The sequence below is a fragment of the Galeopterus variegatus genome, unplaced genomic scaffold, assembly GCF_000696425.1.
Source record: "Galeopterus variegatus unplaced genomic scaffold, G_variegatus-3.0.2 Scaffold8668, whole genome shotgun sequence".
In the NCBI taxonomy this organism is placed as follows: domain Eukaryota; kingdom Metazoa; phylum Chordata; class Mammalia; order Dermoptera; family Cynocephalidae; genus Galeopterus; species Galeopterus variegatus.
Window position 1 is genome coordinate 69,096 of NW_007734779.1, and position 17,098 is coordinate 86,193.

Genomic DNA, 17,098 nt, shown 5'->3' on the forward strand with positions numbered 1-17,098 from the left:
TGAGGGACATCTGGGAGTCAGCAGAGCAGAGGAAACCTCAGATCCCAAGAGGAACCCCCCATCCCCTCTCTGCACCTGCTCCATGGGGCACAGTAGTTGGGTGGGCCTTGTGCGCCCCCTGCAGCCCAGACCCCTCCTGTATCCTGCAGGGAGTTTTGTGTCTGGGCTCACGCTAACTTCCTGTCACTGTGTCTCTCGCACAGTAATACACGCCTGTGTCTTCGTTGGTCACAGAGCTCAGCTGCAGGGAGAACTGGTTCTTGGATGTGTCTCCGGTGATGGAGGTGCGGCTCTTGAGGGATGGGTTATAATCTGTACCACCACTATAACTGAAGGTTCCCATCCACTCCAGCCCCTTCCCTGACGGCTGGCGGATCCAGCTCCAACCATAACTAGGGGTTGTGATGAAGTCACCAGAGATGGTGCAAGTGAGGGAGAGCATCTGTGAGGGCTTCACGAGTCCTGGGCCCGACTCCTGCAGCTGCACCTGGGACAGCACACCTGTAGACAAGGAGAATCAGATCCTGTCAGCCATATTCATTCACAAACATGTCATAATCCATGTGTGACATCTGAGACACTCACCTTCGGGAGCTGTCACCAGGCAAAGGAGAAGACCCCACAATCTCATCTTCTATTTGATTTCAACTCTGCCTTCCCCAGAGACCTGAGCCCTGTCTGAGGACAGACCTGTGAGCTTCCACCACTCCAGGGTCCACATTTACACTAGAGCTTGAAGGAAAATTTGCATGTGGGAGAGCTTTGTCCTTAAAAGTGCTGAGGAACTGAGGTGTGATTATCTGTTTTTTTTTTTTTTTTGTTTGGGCCATTTGGGGATGTTGTAGAGCAGATCTCTAGACCTTGTTCATCCTGCATAACTGGAACTTTCCTCCTAAAGAATGCTAAGTTAGTTAGCCAGGCTGTGAGGCTGTATGTTATAACTGTGTACATTTCCTTTCACGTAATTAGTCATATGGCCCTGACTTACATCAAAAGATAAAAAGTGTGTGGTATCTGCTATTTCAGGATAAAGAACAACTGGTTTGTGTGTGGACTGGAGCCTGATACACTGAGCCTGTGTCACCTCTGTCTCTCTGTCTCTGTCTCTCTCTGTCTCTCTATACACACAAACACAGACACACACACACACACACACACAGCACTGGTCTTTTTTGAAAATCTACTTTGTACTCTCCTTTTGATTGATACAGAACTATTCCTTGTAATAGAAAAAAAAATTGAAATGTCACAGTCCTATTCTGGAATAGGTCACCATCTGTAGGAAGAATCTCATATAGTACAAAGTGACAGGATGGTCCTGTGTGTTTGGAAAGTTAGTGCATCACAGCCTGTTCTTTGTATCATAATTGACCTGCAGGCCTCACACAGATGCTGGTTTCCAACTTGGAATGAGTGCTGTGTTTTATGGATAGACCAACTGCAAGAAAAAATTTTTAAGATAATTATAGTACTGAAAATTCATTACGAAAGAGCCTCACATCACTGAAAAGAGAAAATATCTTCATAAAAAAATGTTCTTAGATGGGATGTCAGAAAAGTGGAAAAAGTACTACCTGAGAAAATTTTAAATGCCCTTTGAATAAATTAGAAAATATTTAAAAACATTTATGTCATTGATACTAATTAATATCATTGGTATTTTTAATGAATACCTAAGAAAAAAATTTTTTAAATAATAATAATAATGATAAATCACCAAAAACTTATGTCATTAGAACCCAGCAGACAGATGAACTGAGGAGATAATCTCTCTATAAATATGGAATGTAGAAGAAATAGAGAGATAAAGGAATCTATGGAGATGAATAAAGAGATTTAGGAACAGACCTATCAGGCAGAGAAGAAAAGGGGAGTGTGTATCAGAATAACCTTAGAGATCACACAGTCACCCCCCACAGCACCTCAAAATGTGCCTGTAATTGGATTAAGTTTAAATAGACTGAAAGGTGAAAGAAAAGGCAAAATGGGAGTTTTCATTACAAAAAACGTGCATGCTTTTAGCGGTATGTGCTGTGCAGTGGTGTAAGTACATGAAGACAAGATAGTTGCGAGTGCGTGACCAGAAATCAACAATAAAATTAGCTGCCAGAGCAATGCTGATATAAAAAATTAGATGTTATAACAAAGGCTTTATTGAAGTTCAGTTATGCCTGAAGATAACACTATAAACTGCAACATTTTTTGCTCCTTTGTAACAAACCAATCACCATGTCATACTTTGTTCATGGTCTTCCTTTCAGAATTTCTAACACAGGATAATCCAGTTCAACTTCAAATGTAACAGAGTCTTGAGGAAATTAGTAAACGTTAACTAAAATACTCTGAATACACTTTCAAATTCCCCTTCAAATAAAAACGTGAGCGAGACACTGGTTGATTTGCTACTTGCATGTTATGTCATCAGCCCTTTGAAGTTCACATCTGATCTGCATGATAATTTTCAAGACTGTGATTGTATGAACAGGAAAGCCAAAACTAATTATACAAAAAATGTTTCCACTAATAATCATGCTCAGTTGAAATATAGAAACAAACTCTGCTGCCCTGTGTCCAGGTTCCAAGTTAGAAAACTCAGCTCATTTGCTAATGTGATTTAGTAATTTTCCCCTAAAAGTGTTTTCAGAGGAACATGTCTATTTCCATCCTGCTTCTGGTCTGTTCCCAAACTTTGGGACTATGATATTTGGCTGTATTTGTGTCCTCTCATCTTTGCAGTCACCAGGTTGATTGTTTGGACCACACTGCTCAGGCCATTCCCTGACTGTTGTCTGATCCCAGCCTCCCACAGGCTTGTCCACCTCAGTGCTCTGCAGCTGGTGGCGCTGTCTGCATGTCCTCAGACATAGGTGTGTGAGTTGTGAGAGGTGTCCTGGGATCAGCTGTGCTGTGTCCTCACAGATAATCTGTGCATTCAATAAAACTGCTTACATTCCATAGTTTGTCTTTCTTCTGTGTTGATTGTTGCTTTTGATGTGCAGAAGCTTTTGTAAATGATATAATCCCATTTGTATGTTTTTTCATGTTGCTTGTGCTTTTCTGATATTATTCACAAAGTCTTTGCCTAGACATCAGACAAGGGATTAATATACAGAATACATAAGGTTCTCAAACACCTATAGAGGAAAAAATAATAATGATAATAATAGTAATCAAGTTGAAATATGTGCAATGGAGATGAGTAGACATTTTTCAAGGTAAGATATTCAAATGGCTAACATATAAATGAAAAAATGTTCAGCATCAGTAATCATCAGGAAAATGGAAATCAGAACAACATCGAGATATCACCTCAACCCACATAGTCTGGCCATTATTAAAAAGACTGTTAATAACAAATGCTGGTGAGGAAATGGAGAATTCGGAAAACTCCTACTGTGTTGGTAGGACTGTAAATTAATAAAGTCTTTATGGGGGTTTCGCAACCAACTAGAGAGAAAAGTGTCATATGATCCAGCAATGCTACTACTGGATTTATATCTAAAGGAATGGAAATCCTGTCAAAGGGACACCTGCACTTCCCTGCTAATCACAGCTCTATTTCCAATAGTCAAAATATTGACTCAACCTAAATGTCCCTCGACAAACTACTGGATAAGGAAAATGTGGTTTATATACACAATGGAAGACTACTCAGTATAAAAAAAAGAAGAATGGAATTCTCCCACTTGAAACAACATGGATGAGTCTGGAGAAAATTATATTAAGTGAAATAAGCCAGACAAGGAAAGAGAAATACTGCATATTCTGAGTAATAACTGTGTGCTAATACAGAAGAAAAGAAAGAAAGAAAGAAACAAACAAACAAAGACCACAATAGTATGTTGAACGTTCAGAAGGAGGGAACAAACCTAAGGTCACTAGAGATGGGGGAAGAGAGGGAGTGTGGATGGGAACGACAAGGCAGGTCAAGGGTGTAAAGAAAAATTGTGATTTGTAATAATGCATATATTAATAATAAAAACTAAAAATAATAAAGTATAGCTGCTTGATGGCTAAAGATATTTTCAAATTAGTATTAGTTAAATATTTATATTAATCAGCGCTACATGATATAGACAAATTGGGTCCTGTCTTAAATCAGCACGTATGAGACTTTACCAACACTGCTAGGTTTTTTTCATCATATGTAACCAGTCAACACTACAATCCTTGGGATTCTCTAACAGTGGAACATAGTCATGAAACAAGCCTCAAAAAGTCTTTGGACATTTCCTGGTGGATTTTCTTCAGCTTCGATTTTAATATGTTTTCTCTATTGTTTTCCTATTTTTTCAATGTCTTGAAGTAATTTATCAAAAAAAGTCACAGCTCTTTCAGTTGATAAAACGATACTTTATTCTGGGTTTCTAACGTGTACTATGACAGCATTTACATCAAGTGAGCTTGTCAAAATTCTAAACACAAGAGCACACACACAGAAAACATGCTTTTGGAATCGTACATGACAAATAGATACTTTGCAAACAAAGCAGAAAACATGCTTTTGGAATCCTTTTGGAATCGTACATGACAAATAGATACTTTGCAAACAAAGTGTTTATGACGTTCTTCACAGAAATTGTAAAATCTATCCTAACATTCACATCAACTAACAAAAGACACCACACAGCCAAAGCAATCCAGACAAAGGAAAAAATAATAATAAAGTTGGAGGCGTTACACTACCTGACTTTAAATTTCACTACAAAACTATGGTAAGTGAAACAACATGGTACTGGCATAAAAACAGACAGTAAAAACAATGGAAGAGAACAGAGAACCCAGAAAACAATCCACATACTTACAGCCAACTGGTCTTTGACAAAGGCACTGAGAACATACTTCGGTAAAAAGACTGACTCTTCAATATATGGTGCTGGAGAAACTAGATAACCATCTATAGATGATAAAACTAGACCTGTACCTTCCACCATATTTGAAAATCAACCCCAAATAGATTAAAGCCTTGAATATAACACCAGATACCTTACAAGTCTGAAAATAAAACACAGGTGAAACACTTCAGTAAGTAGGACTGGGGAAAAACTTAATGAAAATGACCCGAAAAGCACAGGCAACAAAAGAAAACAAAATAAACAAATGCGGTTATATCAAACTAAACACCTTCTACACAGGAAAGGAAACAATTAACCATACAAAAAGACAACCTAAAGAGTGGGAGGAAATATTTGTAAACTATACATCCAGCTTGGAATTATTATCCAGAATATACAAGGAACTCAGAAAACATCACCATGAGAAAAAAGAAAATGAACCAGTTTAAAAAATGGGCAAAGGAGCCTAATAGACATTCCTCAAAAGAAGATATACAAATGGCCAACAGACACATTATATAATTCTCAACATCCCTAAACATCAGGGAAATACAAACCAAAACCACACTTATATATCTTCTCATTCAGATAGATCAGCCATTATCCAGAATACAGAGTAAGAGATGCTGGGCAGGATTCTGAGAAAGTGAAACCCTCCTACACTGACGGTTGAACTGTAAATCAGCGCAGCTATTATGTAAAACAGTACAGAAGTTCTTCAAACAATGGCAGATGGATCTACCATATAATCCAGGAATCCTACTGCTGGATATATAAACATAGGAATGGAAATCATCATGGTGAAGGGAAACTTGCACTCCAATGTTTAACGCAGCTCTATTTACAGAAGCCAAGATTAGGACCCAACTTACATGCTCATTGGTGGGTGTCTACATGATAAACTTTGGTATCTGTACACAACATAATACTACTTTGCCAATTAAATAAATAACAAAAGTCTGCCATTTGCAGCAACATGGAAGAATTTGGGGAAAATTATGTTCAGTGAGATGAGCTGAGGACAAAAAGTGAAATACCACATGTCCTGACTCATAAGTGAGAGCAAAGAAAAAAATAGAGAAAGAAAGACACAATGATCACAATAGCTTGTTGAACTTTCAAAAGGAGAGGAAATACTTAGGCCACCAGAGGTGTGAAATGGGGAGCGGGAGGGGTTAAAAAATAATGGGTAAAGGGCCCTAAAACATATTACACTGCATAATGTTGAATATATTATTTATTCTGATGTGAGCATGATTTACTGTAGACAGACATGGATATTCAGTGCCATAAGCCTCAGATATTTATTTTAAATTTTCAATACAAATAATAAAAAAATATATAATTAATTCATTTTTCAGAAAAAAAATCAATGAAAAAAATTTAGGGCCTAGAATAATACAATTATAAATGTTAAACTATGAAAACTGGGGAGAAAAATATTATTTTACACTTATGCTGATCAGTGCTCAAAAGCTCTCAATAAAATCATGTTCAGCATTAGATCCTTAGATCACGGAACAAAGATACTCTGGGAACTAAAGTTTAAAATGCACTAAAATAAATTTCTATGCTTTAAAATAGCAAATCAAGTTGAATGGACGGGCTTGATGTTATGGAGGTCACTACCAGTAGGAAATAGAGATCCTTCCCTTGGAACTTCTTGAGAAACCACATGTTGACCTGGGGCACTGAGTAGGGCATTATCTTCCTGTTTCAACCTCCGTTGCTAGTGGATACCACTGAGAGGTTTAAGTTATCTACACATCAGGGCGGTATCGACCTGTGGGACTCAAAGTTCCCACTACAGTGAAGAATGTTTTTTTTAATTGACTGCCGTTTTTATTTTTTTATTATTTTTTTATTATTATTTTTATTTTGTCAATATACAATGTAGTTGATTATTGTGTCCCATCACCGAAACCTCCCTCCCTCCTCCCTCTCCCCCCTCCCACACAAGTGCGTCCCCTCCAGTGAAGAAATTTATGCATCATCTGAGAGCTATTTCAGGTAAAGGTGGATCATGACCATACAGAAATATCAAACATAATTGATGCTAACATATGTCTTGGCATGGGGGACATGAGAGGGAACAACAAATATCCAGTCCAGTGTGTCCTCATATTTCTCTTTTCTTATTTGGTTCCACACAGGTCCACTCAGTCCACTCTGCCACAAGGCCAAACTGACTCCTCTTTGTCTCGGTGCATAGGTGCCATCTTAGCCTGAAAAGACATGGGGCACTTACCATCTCTGGTAGAGAAACTCTCTTTATCAGCTGCTCCACAGTCATAAGCGTCCCCATAAGAAGACCACACACATAGACTCAGATGAAGTGGAACCACTTCTGTGTCCTAGTAGAAGGATTGTGAAGGCAGAAATAAAACTTTGCATTTAGTCACCACAAATGTGGTGAAAGGAATTAATCCTACTTCTACACTCTTATCCCAGACATCTGTGTTATAGCTATAGGGCCCAAGCCTCCTATATGGCCCATTGAATTGGACCACATGCTGGGAGCTAGATTACACTGAAATGCCTTTAATGGAATTAATTTAGAACACATAATTACTTCTGGAAGATGATGTCATAAAACCTTCTCGGTCACATCAATTTGGTTTTATTTTCAGAGAGTTGAATTGGCCCTTCCAGTGTTCTATTAGTCTTTCTGCTTCTGGAAAAATCTAAATGATGGATGAGAACTTTAGTCCATGCATGTGTTCCCATGGCCTCACATCCTACTACTCAACAACAACTAGAGTCCTTGGTCTTAGACAACATCCTGTGTGATCTCCTATCAGATCCAGACATTCAGCACCAAGGTCATTGGCTATGGAAAAGGCACTTTGGCAAGAAAGGCAAATCTCATACTGGATAAGACTAACTACTATAAACAACTATAAAGCTAAAAATGTAGGTCAAGGGTTCATGGTATTCTCTGTCTTCTTTATGCAACATATGTTTAAGCCTAAAATTACTTCAAAATACATTTAAAAATTAAGGAAAATATGAATTTACAGCTAAATAATGCCAATAAAATATTAGATGAGAAAATTCTGATGAGGACAATTCATTGGCTCTAATATGTTAATGTGACATGAAGCAATCAACTTATAACCAAGAGGATTATTGATATTCCCATGTTGATGGATGGTGTCGTATTTATCACTGTCATCTCAGGCACTCAGTGTGAGGAGCTAGGCCAGTCGTGGAGGGAGGCATCCCCAAAGTTTATTATCCATGCTTAGGAAAGCCTGATATAAACAGAGAAGGCACAAAGGTTAGTACAGAAATATTGATAGTGATATAAAATCAATGATCTCATTTTCTGGACCCACTGACTTAGTAGAACATGTTTTTCTCTGACGGATGTGCTGATTACTCTCACATGTTAATGCATTCTGTTGGACTTTAAAATCATAATTGCCCTTAATAATTGTGTCATAGATTGTTAGAAAATTCCCTGGGAAATTACAGCATTAATTTTCAGGAAGATGTGGAAAATTATTTGGATGTGATGAAAAAATATCTGGACAAGTATAAATGCCAGAAAATAACTAACCAAAGAGGTTATTTCAAGATAATTGTCCAGGGAGGACTAAAGCTAAAAAGGACTCAAAAGGGTCGTGTAGACTGAGACTGAAGAAGAACCATCAGATTTGTCATCTCAGAATGTTAATTCTATCAGTGAGAGCACAGAGTGGAATTGTTGGTGTAGACAAAAATTAGAGCAAGTCCAAGAGAGAATGAAACATGTTATACCTGAAGACATGCGGGACAGTCACACTTTCAGTTTCTGTGTGAGGACCCGGAGGTACAGTCCTCCTAAATGGAGGATTTTTATTTCTTAAGAATAATACCAAGCACATGTTGTTAATAAAATCACTCAGGATATGTCCACATATAGGACTGCATAAGTGACAGTGGCACCCAGGCGTCACTCTGGACCACACAGGCCAGGTGATCATTCTGACTTACTCAGAATCCTTTTGGTCAACCACAGACTGGGATGGGGAAGCTCAAGTTTAAGGTCAGTGTTTTACTCTATGAAGAAAAGAGGAACAAGAGGACACAGACATTGAAAAAACCTTCCAAAATTGGACACATACATTGAAAAAACAACAAGAGGACACATACATTGAAAAAACCTTCCAAAATTCACATTGTCCTTGTTCATCACAAATTTGTCAGTATACAGTCTAGATTTAATATTTGCACTTTTTTGCATTTAGCAATTTGCCTTTGCAATAAAGTTAATTGGTATTTTTAGACAGTGTCATTGAATATGTGTGTGTAGGGGGTGGGAAGAATGGCATTATTTTAAAACATATATATTAAAAATTATACTCACCATAAAAATTCACGTTTTTAATATATGTGCTACAATACCATCTATTCTATAAAACAAGACCATATTGTATGTACTTTTCTGCAAAAACAGTTTTTTGATTCAATTGGATATCTGACATTTTCCAGATGGGTTTGTTTGCATTAAATGAATATAAAACTTTAACTGGCTCATGTAGAAAGTGGGAATCTTGGCTACTCTACATAATGGTTGGGTGGGGCATGCCTGGCATATACCAGAATCTCAACCTCATATTATTATTATTATGGAGGAACACAGTGCGGTACAGATGTAATAACAATCTATTGCTTCATGTCTGACGGTCTTTATTTATGTTATTGCACTTTACATAAAATAATCACAGCTTGTTGCGGGGGTGCACCTGGGGTCCTCCTGCAGACCCAGAAGGAGAAGGAGCCAACAGGATTAACGCAGTGTTGGGACCGAGGGATCTTGGGGAAAAGTCAGCCTGCTGCCCGCCAACCCAGCCCGGTGAAAGAGACATTCAGATGCGGCAGGTGTTCTGTGAGGGCAGTTCCACTTTATTGCCGTTACACCACAATTTATATAAGCAAGCAAGTAGGGGCTTTCCATGAACTAACCAATCAATTAAAGTATCACGCCAGCATGCATTTTGTACTAACATTTCGAGCATAGCGATCACGCAGGTTTCACGAATGCAGAAATACTGGAGGACCAATAAAAACCTTTTGGAGCTATCTTGGGTTACACTTCCCCTACTTCCCATGGGCGCCACCTTCATCCTCCACCCATAGGCACCATGTGGCTCACAGATAATGTTTGCCCCTAAAAATGGGCCCAACATCTCCCCCTATTTTCTTTATAAAAAGAATAGCAACCCTGTAATGGGCAGTTGAGGCGGATAAACTCTCAACCTCATTGGCTTTTTTGTGACTGTGCCTGTCTCAGGTTGTCCCCCTCTAGGGATGGTACCCATCATTGGCTAGACAGCCACCTGTGGAGAGCCAGCGGAGCCCCTTAAAGATTGCTGTGGATTTTTTGAAGAGCCATATTGGCCCAAGGGTTTGGGGGGAACTTCCTTGGGCCACATTTTCTACCACTTGGGTGAGCATAGTTATGGGTCCTAGATTTCATTGAATGAGAGCCATAATTTTAGTAAAAATTAAAGAACCAAACTTTAGCACTCAGAAGAGGATTAAGAGGTGGCCCAGTAAGGCAGATATTAACGTGGTAAACCAGGGAGAACTGTTAAACCAAGAATGAAACCAGCCCTCATTGGCCTCTCTTTCTTTAACAAATTTCCAAGCCCTCTCTAACATTTGTCATAGATTATTTTACTATTCCAGACTGACGGGATAAAAGCAACATTCTTCCCTGATTGCTGCACATAATCCTCCCTGTTGTAAAAATAGGAGGTCTAATCCCCTTCTATTTTGTAATACAACTTCGGAAACAAAAGGTAATTATTTTTGCAAATGGGTAGTTGATGTTCAAACCTATCTAGATCTATGTCTATAGCCTCCCTTAAAGCTTGTGTATGGGTGTAAGTATGTCTAATTCCGGCAGTCCCCGCCCCAGCGCCTACAATCCCCAATAAAGTACTAATGGTAACAGTGGCCCCTAGTGCCCTTTTACTGCAGTAAGGAAAGTTACTTTTCCAATATTGAAACATTTCTTCCCCTTTATGCCATAATATTTGGGGAACAAAATCTTCTGATACACAAGTTTCATGAGATAAGGATTCATTAAACACACAAGCAGTAAGCCCTGATTTGGTGCATAACCATCACCCAAGGCTGGGTTTAGCCCAGGTGCTGTTGAAGATAATGGCATTGGAACAAATGGAGGTGTTGTTTACACCAACCCATAACCTTTTTCCCAACATATGTTGTATGGTTAAACCAGATGGGTTCTGTTGTAATTAATGGCACACTGGGTGCTGTTAGTGGGGAGGATAGTTACGTAACTTAATGCCACAGCCTCAAAATATGGGGGATGAACATCATAACATAACCAACAATCTTTTGTCCAGGTTTGCTGCACTGGTAGGTGATTTGTTCCCCATGTGCTGGAGAGCCCGATGGTCCATAAAATGACCAGGTGATGCATCATGCTGGTGTTGATGGTGTTAAGGACAAAGGCAATCAGGATTGGAGTGAAACTCTCCCAGGAGGATTAAGAGGCAGGTTCACCCGGGTTGTTGCATAAGTCCCCTGAAAGAGAAGAATTTGCCTGAGGGTTGTTGTTGTCCCTGGGCTGAGTTATTGGTTCAAGATTTTGAGGTACAAATTTAAGGTTTTTGGCCGGTATCCATATGGGGCAGGGTTGGTCAAAGAGGAATACACACCCAATTCCCCTTCCCATAGTTAGGAGTGTGTCAGGTCCTCTACAGTGTCCGGAAATGGGGTCTTTCCATCTAACTTGTACCTTGGGCTTTATGTCTTGATTAGACCAGTGCTTTTGAAAAGGTGTCATTAACTTATTTTTGGAAAAATTTAGAATGTTTAATGTAAATAGTGCTAATTCTAATTATTGCTGGGGGCTGGTGGTACCCACTTTTTGTTTTTGTAATTGAGTTTTTAAGGTTTGGTGATAACGTTCTATTATAGCTTGTTCCTGTGCATTGTATGGAATACCTGTGGTGTGGCAAATGAGCCAGCATGAAAGGAAGTCCTGAAATGCACGGCTAACAAAACAGGGGCCATTATCAGTTTTAATTTGATTGGGGAGTCCAAGTGTTGCAAAACATTGTAAAAGGTGACTTTGGGCATGTCGAGCCTTTTCCTCTGAATGAGCGGTCGCCCAGCAGGCATGAGAATATGTATCAACAGCAACAAAAACATACTTGAGCTTTCTAAAAGGAGAAAAATGAGTAACATGAATTTGCCATAATACGTTGGGTTTAATCCCCTAGGGTTAACTCCTGGGGGTTGTAAAGGGGTCACCTGGAAGTAAGGAAGGCAGAACTTACAAGTATGAACAATCTTTATTAAATCTTTAATAGGGATTTGTGGTAACCATTTATGTAGGATCCTCCAATTTACATGAGTTAGGGCATGGAGATTAGATGCATCTTGTAAAGTTAAGTCATGGGGGTTAGAAGAGGCTGTTTGTCTGCTAAAAAGTTTCCTAGTGAAAGTAAACCTGGCAATTTTTGATGGCCTGTAAGATGTTGTATATATATGGGTTGGGCCCATTCAAATAAAAATGATCGGGCCTGTCGTCTTGTAGTTGTTTGATATGGTCTCGAACAATCCCGGATTTGTTGGCATAGAAGCAGCATCTTTCCTGTAGGTCTAAACAAACACCTCCTTGTTCTGCAGTAAGTAAATTGAGACCCCTTCTGTTTTGTAAGACAACTTCTGCGAGGGAATCTAATTGGTCTCGGAGGTCCTGTATAGTTTGGGAAATAGTTTGCATATCTGAGACTAATTGCATAGACAATTTGGTGTATTGAGATATAAAGTGGCTAAGGCCAGCAGTTCCAGTCGCAACTATGGCAGAAATCCCCAGTCCAGCAAGTAAGGGAATTAACTGCACGGCTGTCTTGACCCTCCCAGCTATGTGATCAATGGAAGGGACAGGGGCAGGCTCATCTCCGGGTATAATGTCTTCATCAGGTAGGAGAGAAGCTAAGGCACACAATCCCGTCCAAATAGTGGGTAATTGGGTATAAGCCTCATTGTTCCCACAAACAAAGACAGAGCCATTCTGAGCACACAGGGGAGTGGAGATGTTAACAATTGTCAAACACTGAGAGAATGTGGCAAAGCCAACATTAATTTCATAACTATTGTTAACTGAGGGAGAGTGGTAGCAAGAGGAATTAGTAAACTGTAGAGGCTGTACCTATAAAGGAAGGGTTAAGGAGCACTGTCCCTCAGAGGAGTAATTGGAAAGCAGAGTGGGGAAGGCGAGGAGGAGAGGCTGTCCTACTCTTAAGCAAAGCCAGCAGTTCTGAGCAAGTTTAAAAGTGGAGGCATTAAGCAAGCTATCGGTGGTTTGAAGGATGTTGGCTCATTTTTTTCTATTTTTCTTCGTACCTTAAATGTCCTAGCCTGATCTTGAGGGCCTTATCTGTCAGATGCATGAATAGGAGCAGTAAGGGACAAACACACAGGTTGGCCCACTGTGCCCGTGCAAGGGGCTAGGCTATATTTAGATGAGGGTGATCCAACAGCGGAGGTGTAGATGCAAACTCCCCTCTGAAAGACCCTGAATAAATTTTATCTAATGTGGCTGTATAATATGTACTGTTTCCATGGGTGCATAGCTGAAAAGCAGAGTAACAAGAACTATGCATAGAATCAGCAAAAGCCTGACAGGGCCATGGGCCAGGGCGCCCGTCAGCAGTAGGTATAGCCCTAGGCTTATTGACACATCGCCACTCAAGGAATGACGCCCCTGACCAGCCAGCCTGAAAAGCCGTGCGATCACCACAATCTATGGATGACAGAGTATCGGTTGGAGGACTGGAAATGATTCCTCCTTAATTTTAATAGTGGATACTTTTTAGATCTCTTAGGTACGGCATCGGCTGCCTTTACCTCCTCACTCTCGTCTTCTAGGGAGATTAGATCTACATCCTCCCTAGGTGGTGAAGAGGGACTTCGGAGGTCAGTCTTGGAACTGGCTTTTAATATTTTTTTCAGTTTGGGCCACAGTTTCTGAAACTTCTAGGGATTTTTCCCTATCCTAAATCATGTCCCTGATTAAATTCCAATAGGAGAAGGCAGTAACGGGGACCTTTTCTGGCCCAAAAGTCTCATAGAAATCTTGTATAGTGTCTCCAACTCGAGACAACTTTTTATAATTAATAGTCCCTTCTTCTGGGAACCAAGGACAAAGATTCCACATGAAATCAAAAAATCTTAATAGATCAGTTGTTTTAACCTTTACTCCTCACATCTTTAAAGCCTTTTGTAACTCTCTTATCTAGATGTCATGACAACTTAATTCTTGTCCCATTATCGGGCACACTTACTCACCTTATCCTGATGCAGCAGGTTCCCATGGCGGACGAAGGTTCAACTCTTTCTTTTTCAGCGGTCGACCCTCCGATGCACCGTCTTCCTTACGGTATCCCTCGTATCCAGTGGCCCACGTTTGGGCACCAGAAATGTCCCGACCCATGGGATATTCAACACGGACCCTGGTGGGAGGAGTGGGAATTGGATGGGACAAGAGACCCAAGAAATGGAGTCAAGGCAGTATTCTGATCAAGTCCCATTTATTAGCCAGAATGTCACAGCTTATATAGCCAGCAGGAGGGAATCAGCAGATAAGGAAGTGAGCAGCAGATGGTTTACTGAGAAAACTGCAGGGCAGGTTGTTCCAGTAAAAGGAACATATCTCAGCTATCTAAAGCAATGCAGCTGTGATGTACGACTAGGGCTGTGCAAGCAGTAAGAAGGAAAAAATGGCAGAAAGGTCACAGCATTTATATCTTTAGTGCCAGAGGGCTATTTGCAGGGCTTCATGAACCTGGGCAGGCTATGACCAGGCTCTTTGCCCCCCGACACATCAGGTTCTCATCCATTTCTCTGTGAGGGTGTAATTAATTAAAGACACAAATAACAAGACATAATACATCTCAGGGGACAGCTGAGAACTTGGAGAGTGGATGATTCCATTGAACCCAAAAGGAAGCACAGGCCCTTCTGCACCTGCTCAGGGAATCAGCCCTGAGCTTGGAGGGCCCTGACTGCCGCCTTGTGGCCCCGTGTGTCCATGTAGGGAGGTTTGTGTCTGGGCTCCCACTGATGTTCTCTCACTGTGTCTCTGGCACAGTAATACATGCTGTGTCCGAGGACTTCAGGCTGCTCCACTGCAGGTAGGTGGTGCTGGCGGAGTTTTCAGTGGAGAGGGTGACGTAGCCTTGGAAGGTCTGGCCATAGTGTGTTTCCAAATAACTAGGATCAATCCTCCCCACCCACTCTAGGCCTTGCCCTCAAGCCTGGCGCACTCAGCTGATCCAGTAGCTGGTAAAGCTGTATCCAGAAGTCTCACAGGAGATCCTCAGAGACTCCCCGGGCCTTTTCACCTAGGCTCCAGACTGCACCAGCTGTACCTGGGCAAACGCACCTGTGTGGGAGATGCAGGACTCAGATCAGGGGTCCCCTCCTGTCCACTCCACTCTATGACCCAAACTCTGTGCCTGGACCGACCTAGGAGAACAGCCAGCAGGAGGGCAAGGACGGTGGCAGACCCCATCCTGGACGACGACAGAAGAGGACACACTGAGGACGCAGCTAGTTGGTGAGGGGGACTCCACTGTGGAGGGGAACCCTTGGATTAAATGGGAAGTCCCCCCACTTGAGTTTGCATATTTACCACCTTGCCCTCTAGGCGATCAGCCCAAGGTTTCATAAACCAGAACCTCCGAGGACAAATAATGAGGCTCATTTGAGCCTCATGTGACAGAATAATGTCACAGTAAAACACAAAAGTTTGTACTTCGCCCCTGGGCCCTAGAATACACAGAAGCGCTGGACTGAGAAATGCAATTGCTGGTGTCCATGGTGATCTCACCACGGGCAACTCTCACAAGGTGTTCCTAACACCAACATCAGCCACGTGTGTATTTAAGATGCAGAATATCAGTTCTACGTGTGCACGTTGTCAGAATCACAATGGAGACACTTAGGTTAAACAAACAAAACTGACAGAGTTGGGAAGGCTGTGAAGGGAGGATGTTCATGCACACATACCTGGTAACACAAATTACCACAAAGAACTGCAAAACCACAGCCTTGCACACAGGCTATCACAGCCTTACACACACATTTGCAAGGACATCTGCCCAGCAACTTGCTGTCCAACCACAGACTAGTGACACTTTTGTCATTGATACCATAGACAAGCAGAATTATTCAAAATAATTATGTAACTAACATTATTTTTTTCTTTGAAATACTTTGCCTTCATTTATATCCCTGAACATGCACATAGTTTCCTATGACACACATATACCTTTTGTAATGTTCTGTTCCCAGTTAAGCATATGATTCATTGGAGAGCCTCTCTCTGTTTGTTATTCAGTTTACCATTCCCAGGAGCCCTGAATCTGAGCCTCTGAGGTAGGACCAGGCATCTACAATGTTATGTGTCCCGAAGGAGAGTCTTGTTGCGCCAAAGGTTGTAAAGTATCCTATGCTTAGAAATAAATTGTGCCTCAACATCCCCAGTCCATTAAAGGTCTGCATAAATACAACAGTATTTTGTCTATGTTACCGAATAGAAAATGTTTCTCTAATACTTATATCTTAAATTCCTATAACTGTGATCTCAGAATGTGGCTGTATTTAGAGATAGGTTCTCAAAAATTAATTAACATAAAATACCATAATTAAGGTAGGCTCTAATCTAAAATGACTGATGTCCTTATAAGGAAGGGAGATAGGGAGCGGCACTCGGGCTGCATGGGCTCGCCGCTGCCGCGGCGGCATCCTCTGCTCTCTTCTTCCCTTCCGCTTCTTTCTCTCTCTTCTCCTTCTCTACCCTCCACCCCCTTCTTTCCCTCCCCCGTCCTCCCCGCCGCTCCCTCTGGAGGGCATCCGCTCCCTAAGCCCGCGAGCGCATGCGGTCCCTGCTCCCAGATAAATTGGGACACTAAGATGGCGACGGGTCTGGAGCGGCCGTGACAGGAGACAGCGCGATCCTGAGAGCTGTGCACTGTGATACCAGAGTATTGATTACATTTCCAAGAGCAACAAAAGGCGAATAATTCTTTCAACAACGATCCTACATCAACAAAAAAGTGGCAGCAGGTTTGAGGTTTTGGGGCCGACACAGAGGAGGACTCCTGAGAGTGCCCAAGCCCAGCTGCGGGAACGAGCGATCAGCCCAGACAACAAAGGCCAGGAAAGCTCTTGGCATTTCTCTAAAGAAGATATGCAAATGGCCAACAGTCATATGAAAAAATGCTCAACAT

The 17,098-nt window shown here is 41.2% G+C and overlaps 1 gene segment (V, D, J or C); it reads right to left on the reverse strand.

Moving 5' to 3' along the window:
• Positions 1–172: 172 nt before the first annotated feature.
• On the reverse strand, positions 173–631 carry LOC103608660. The segment is given in 2 exon segments: positions 173–501; positions 586–631. Coding segments are annotated over 2 exon segments (375 nt in total).
• Between the last annotated feature and the right edge of the window lie 16,467 nt (positions 632–17,098).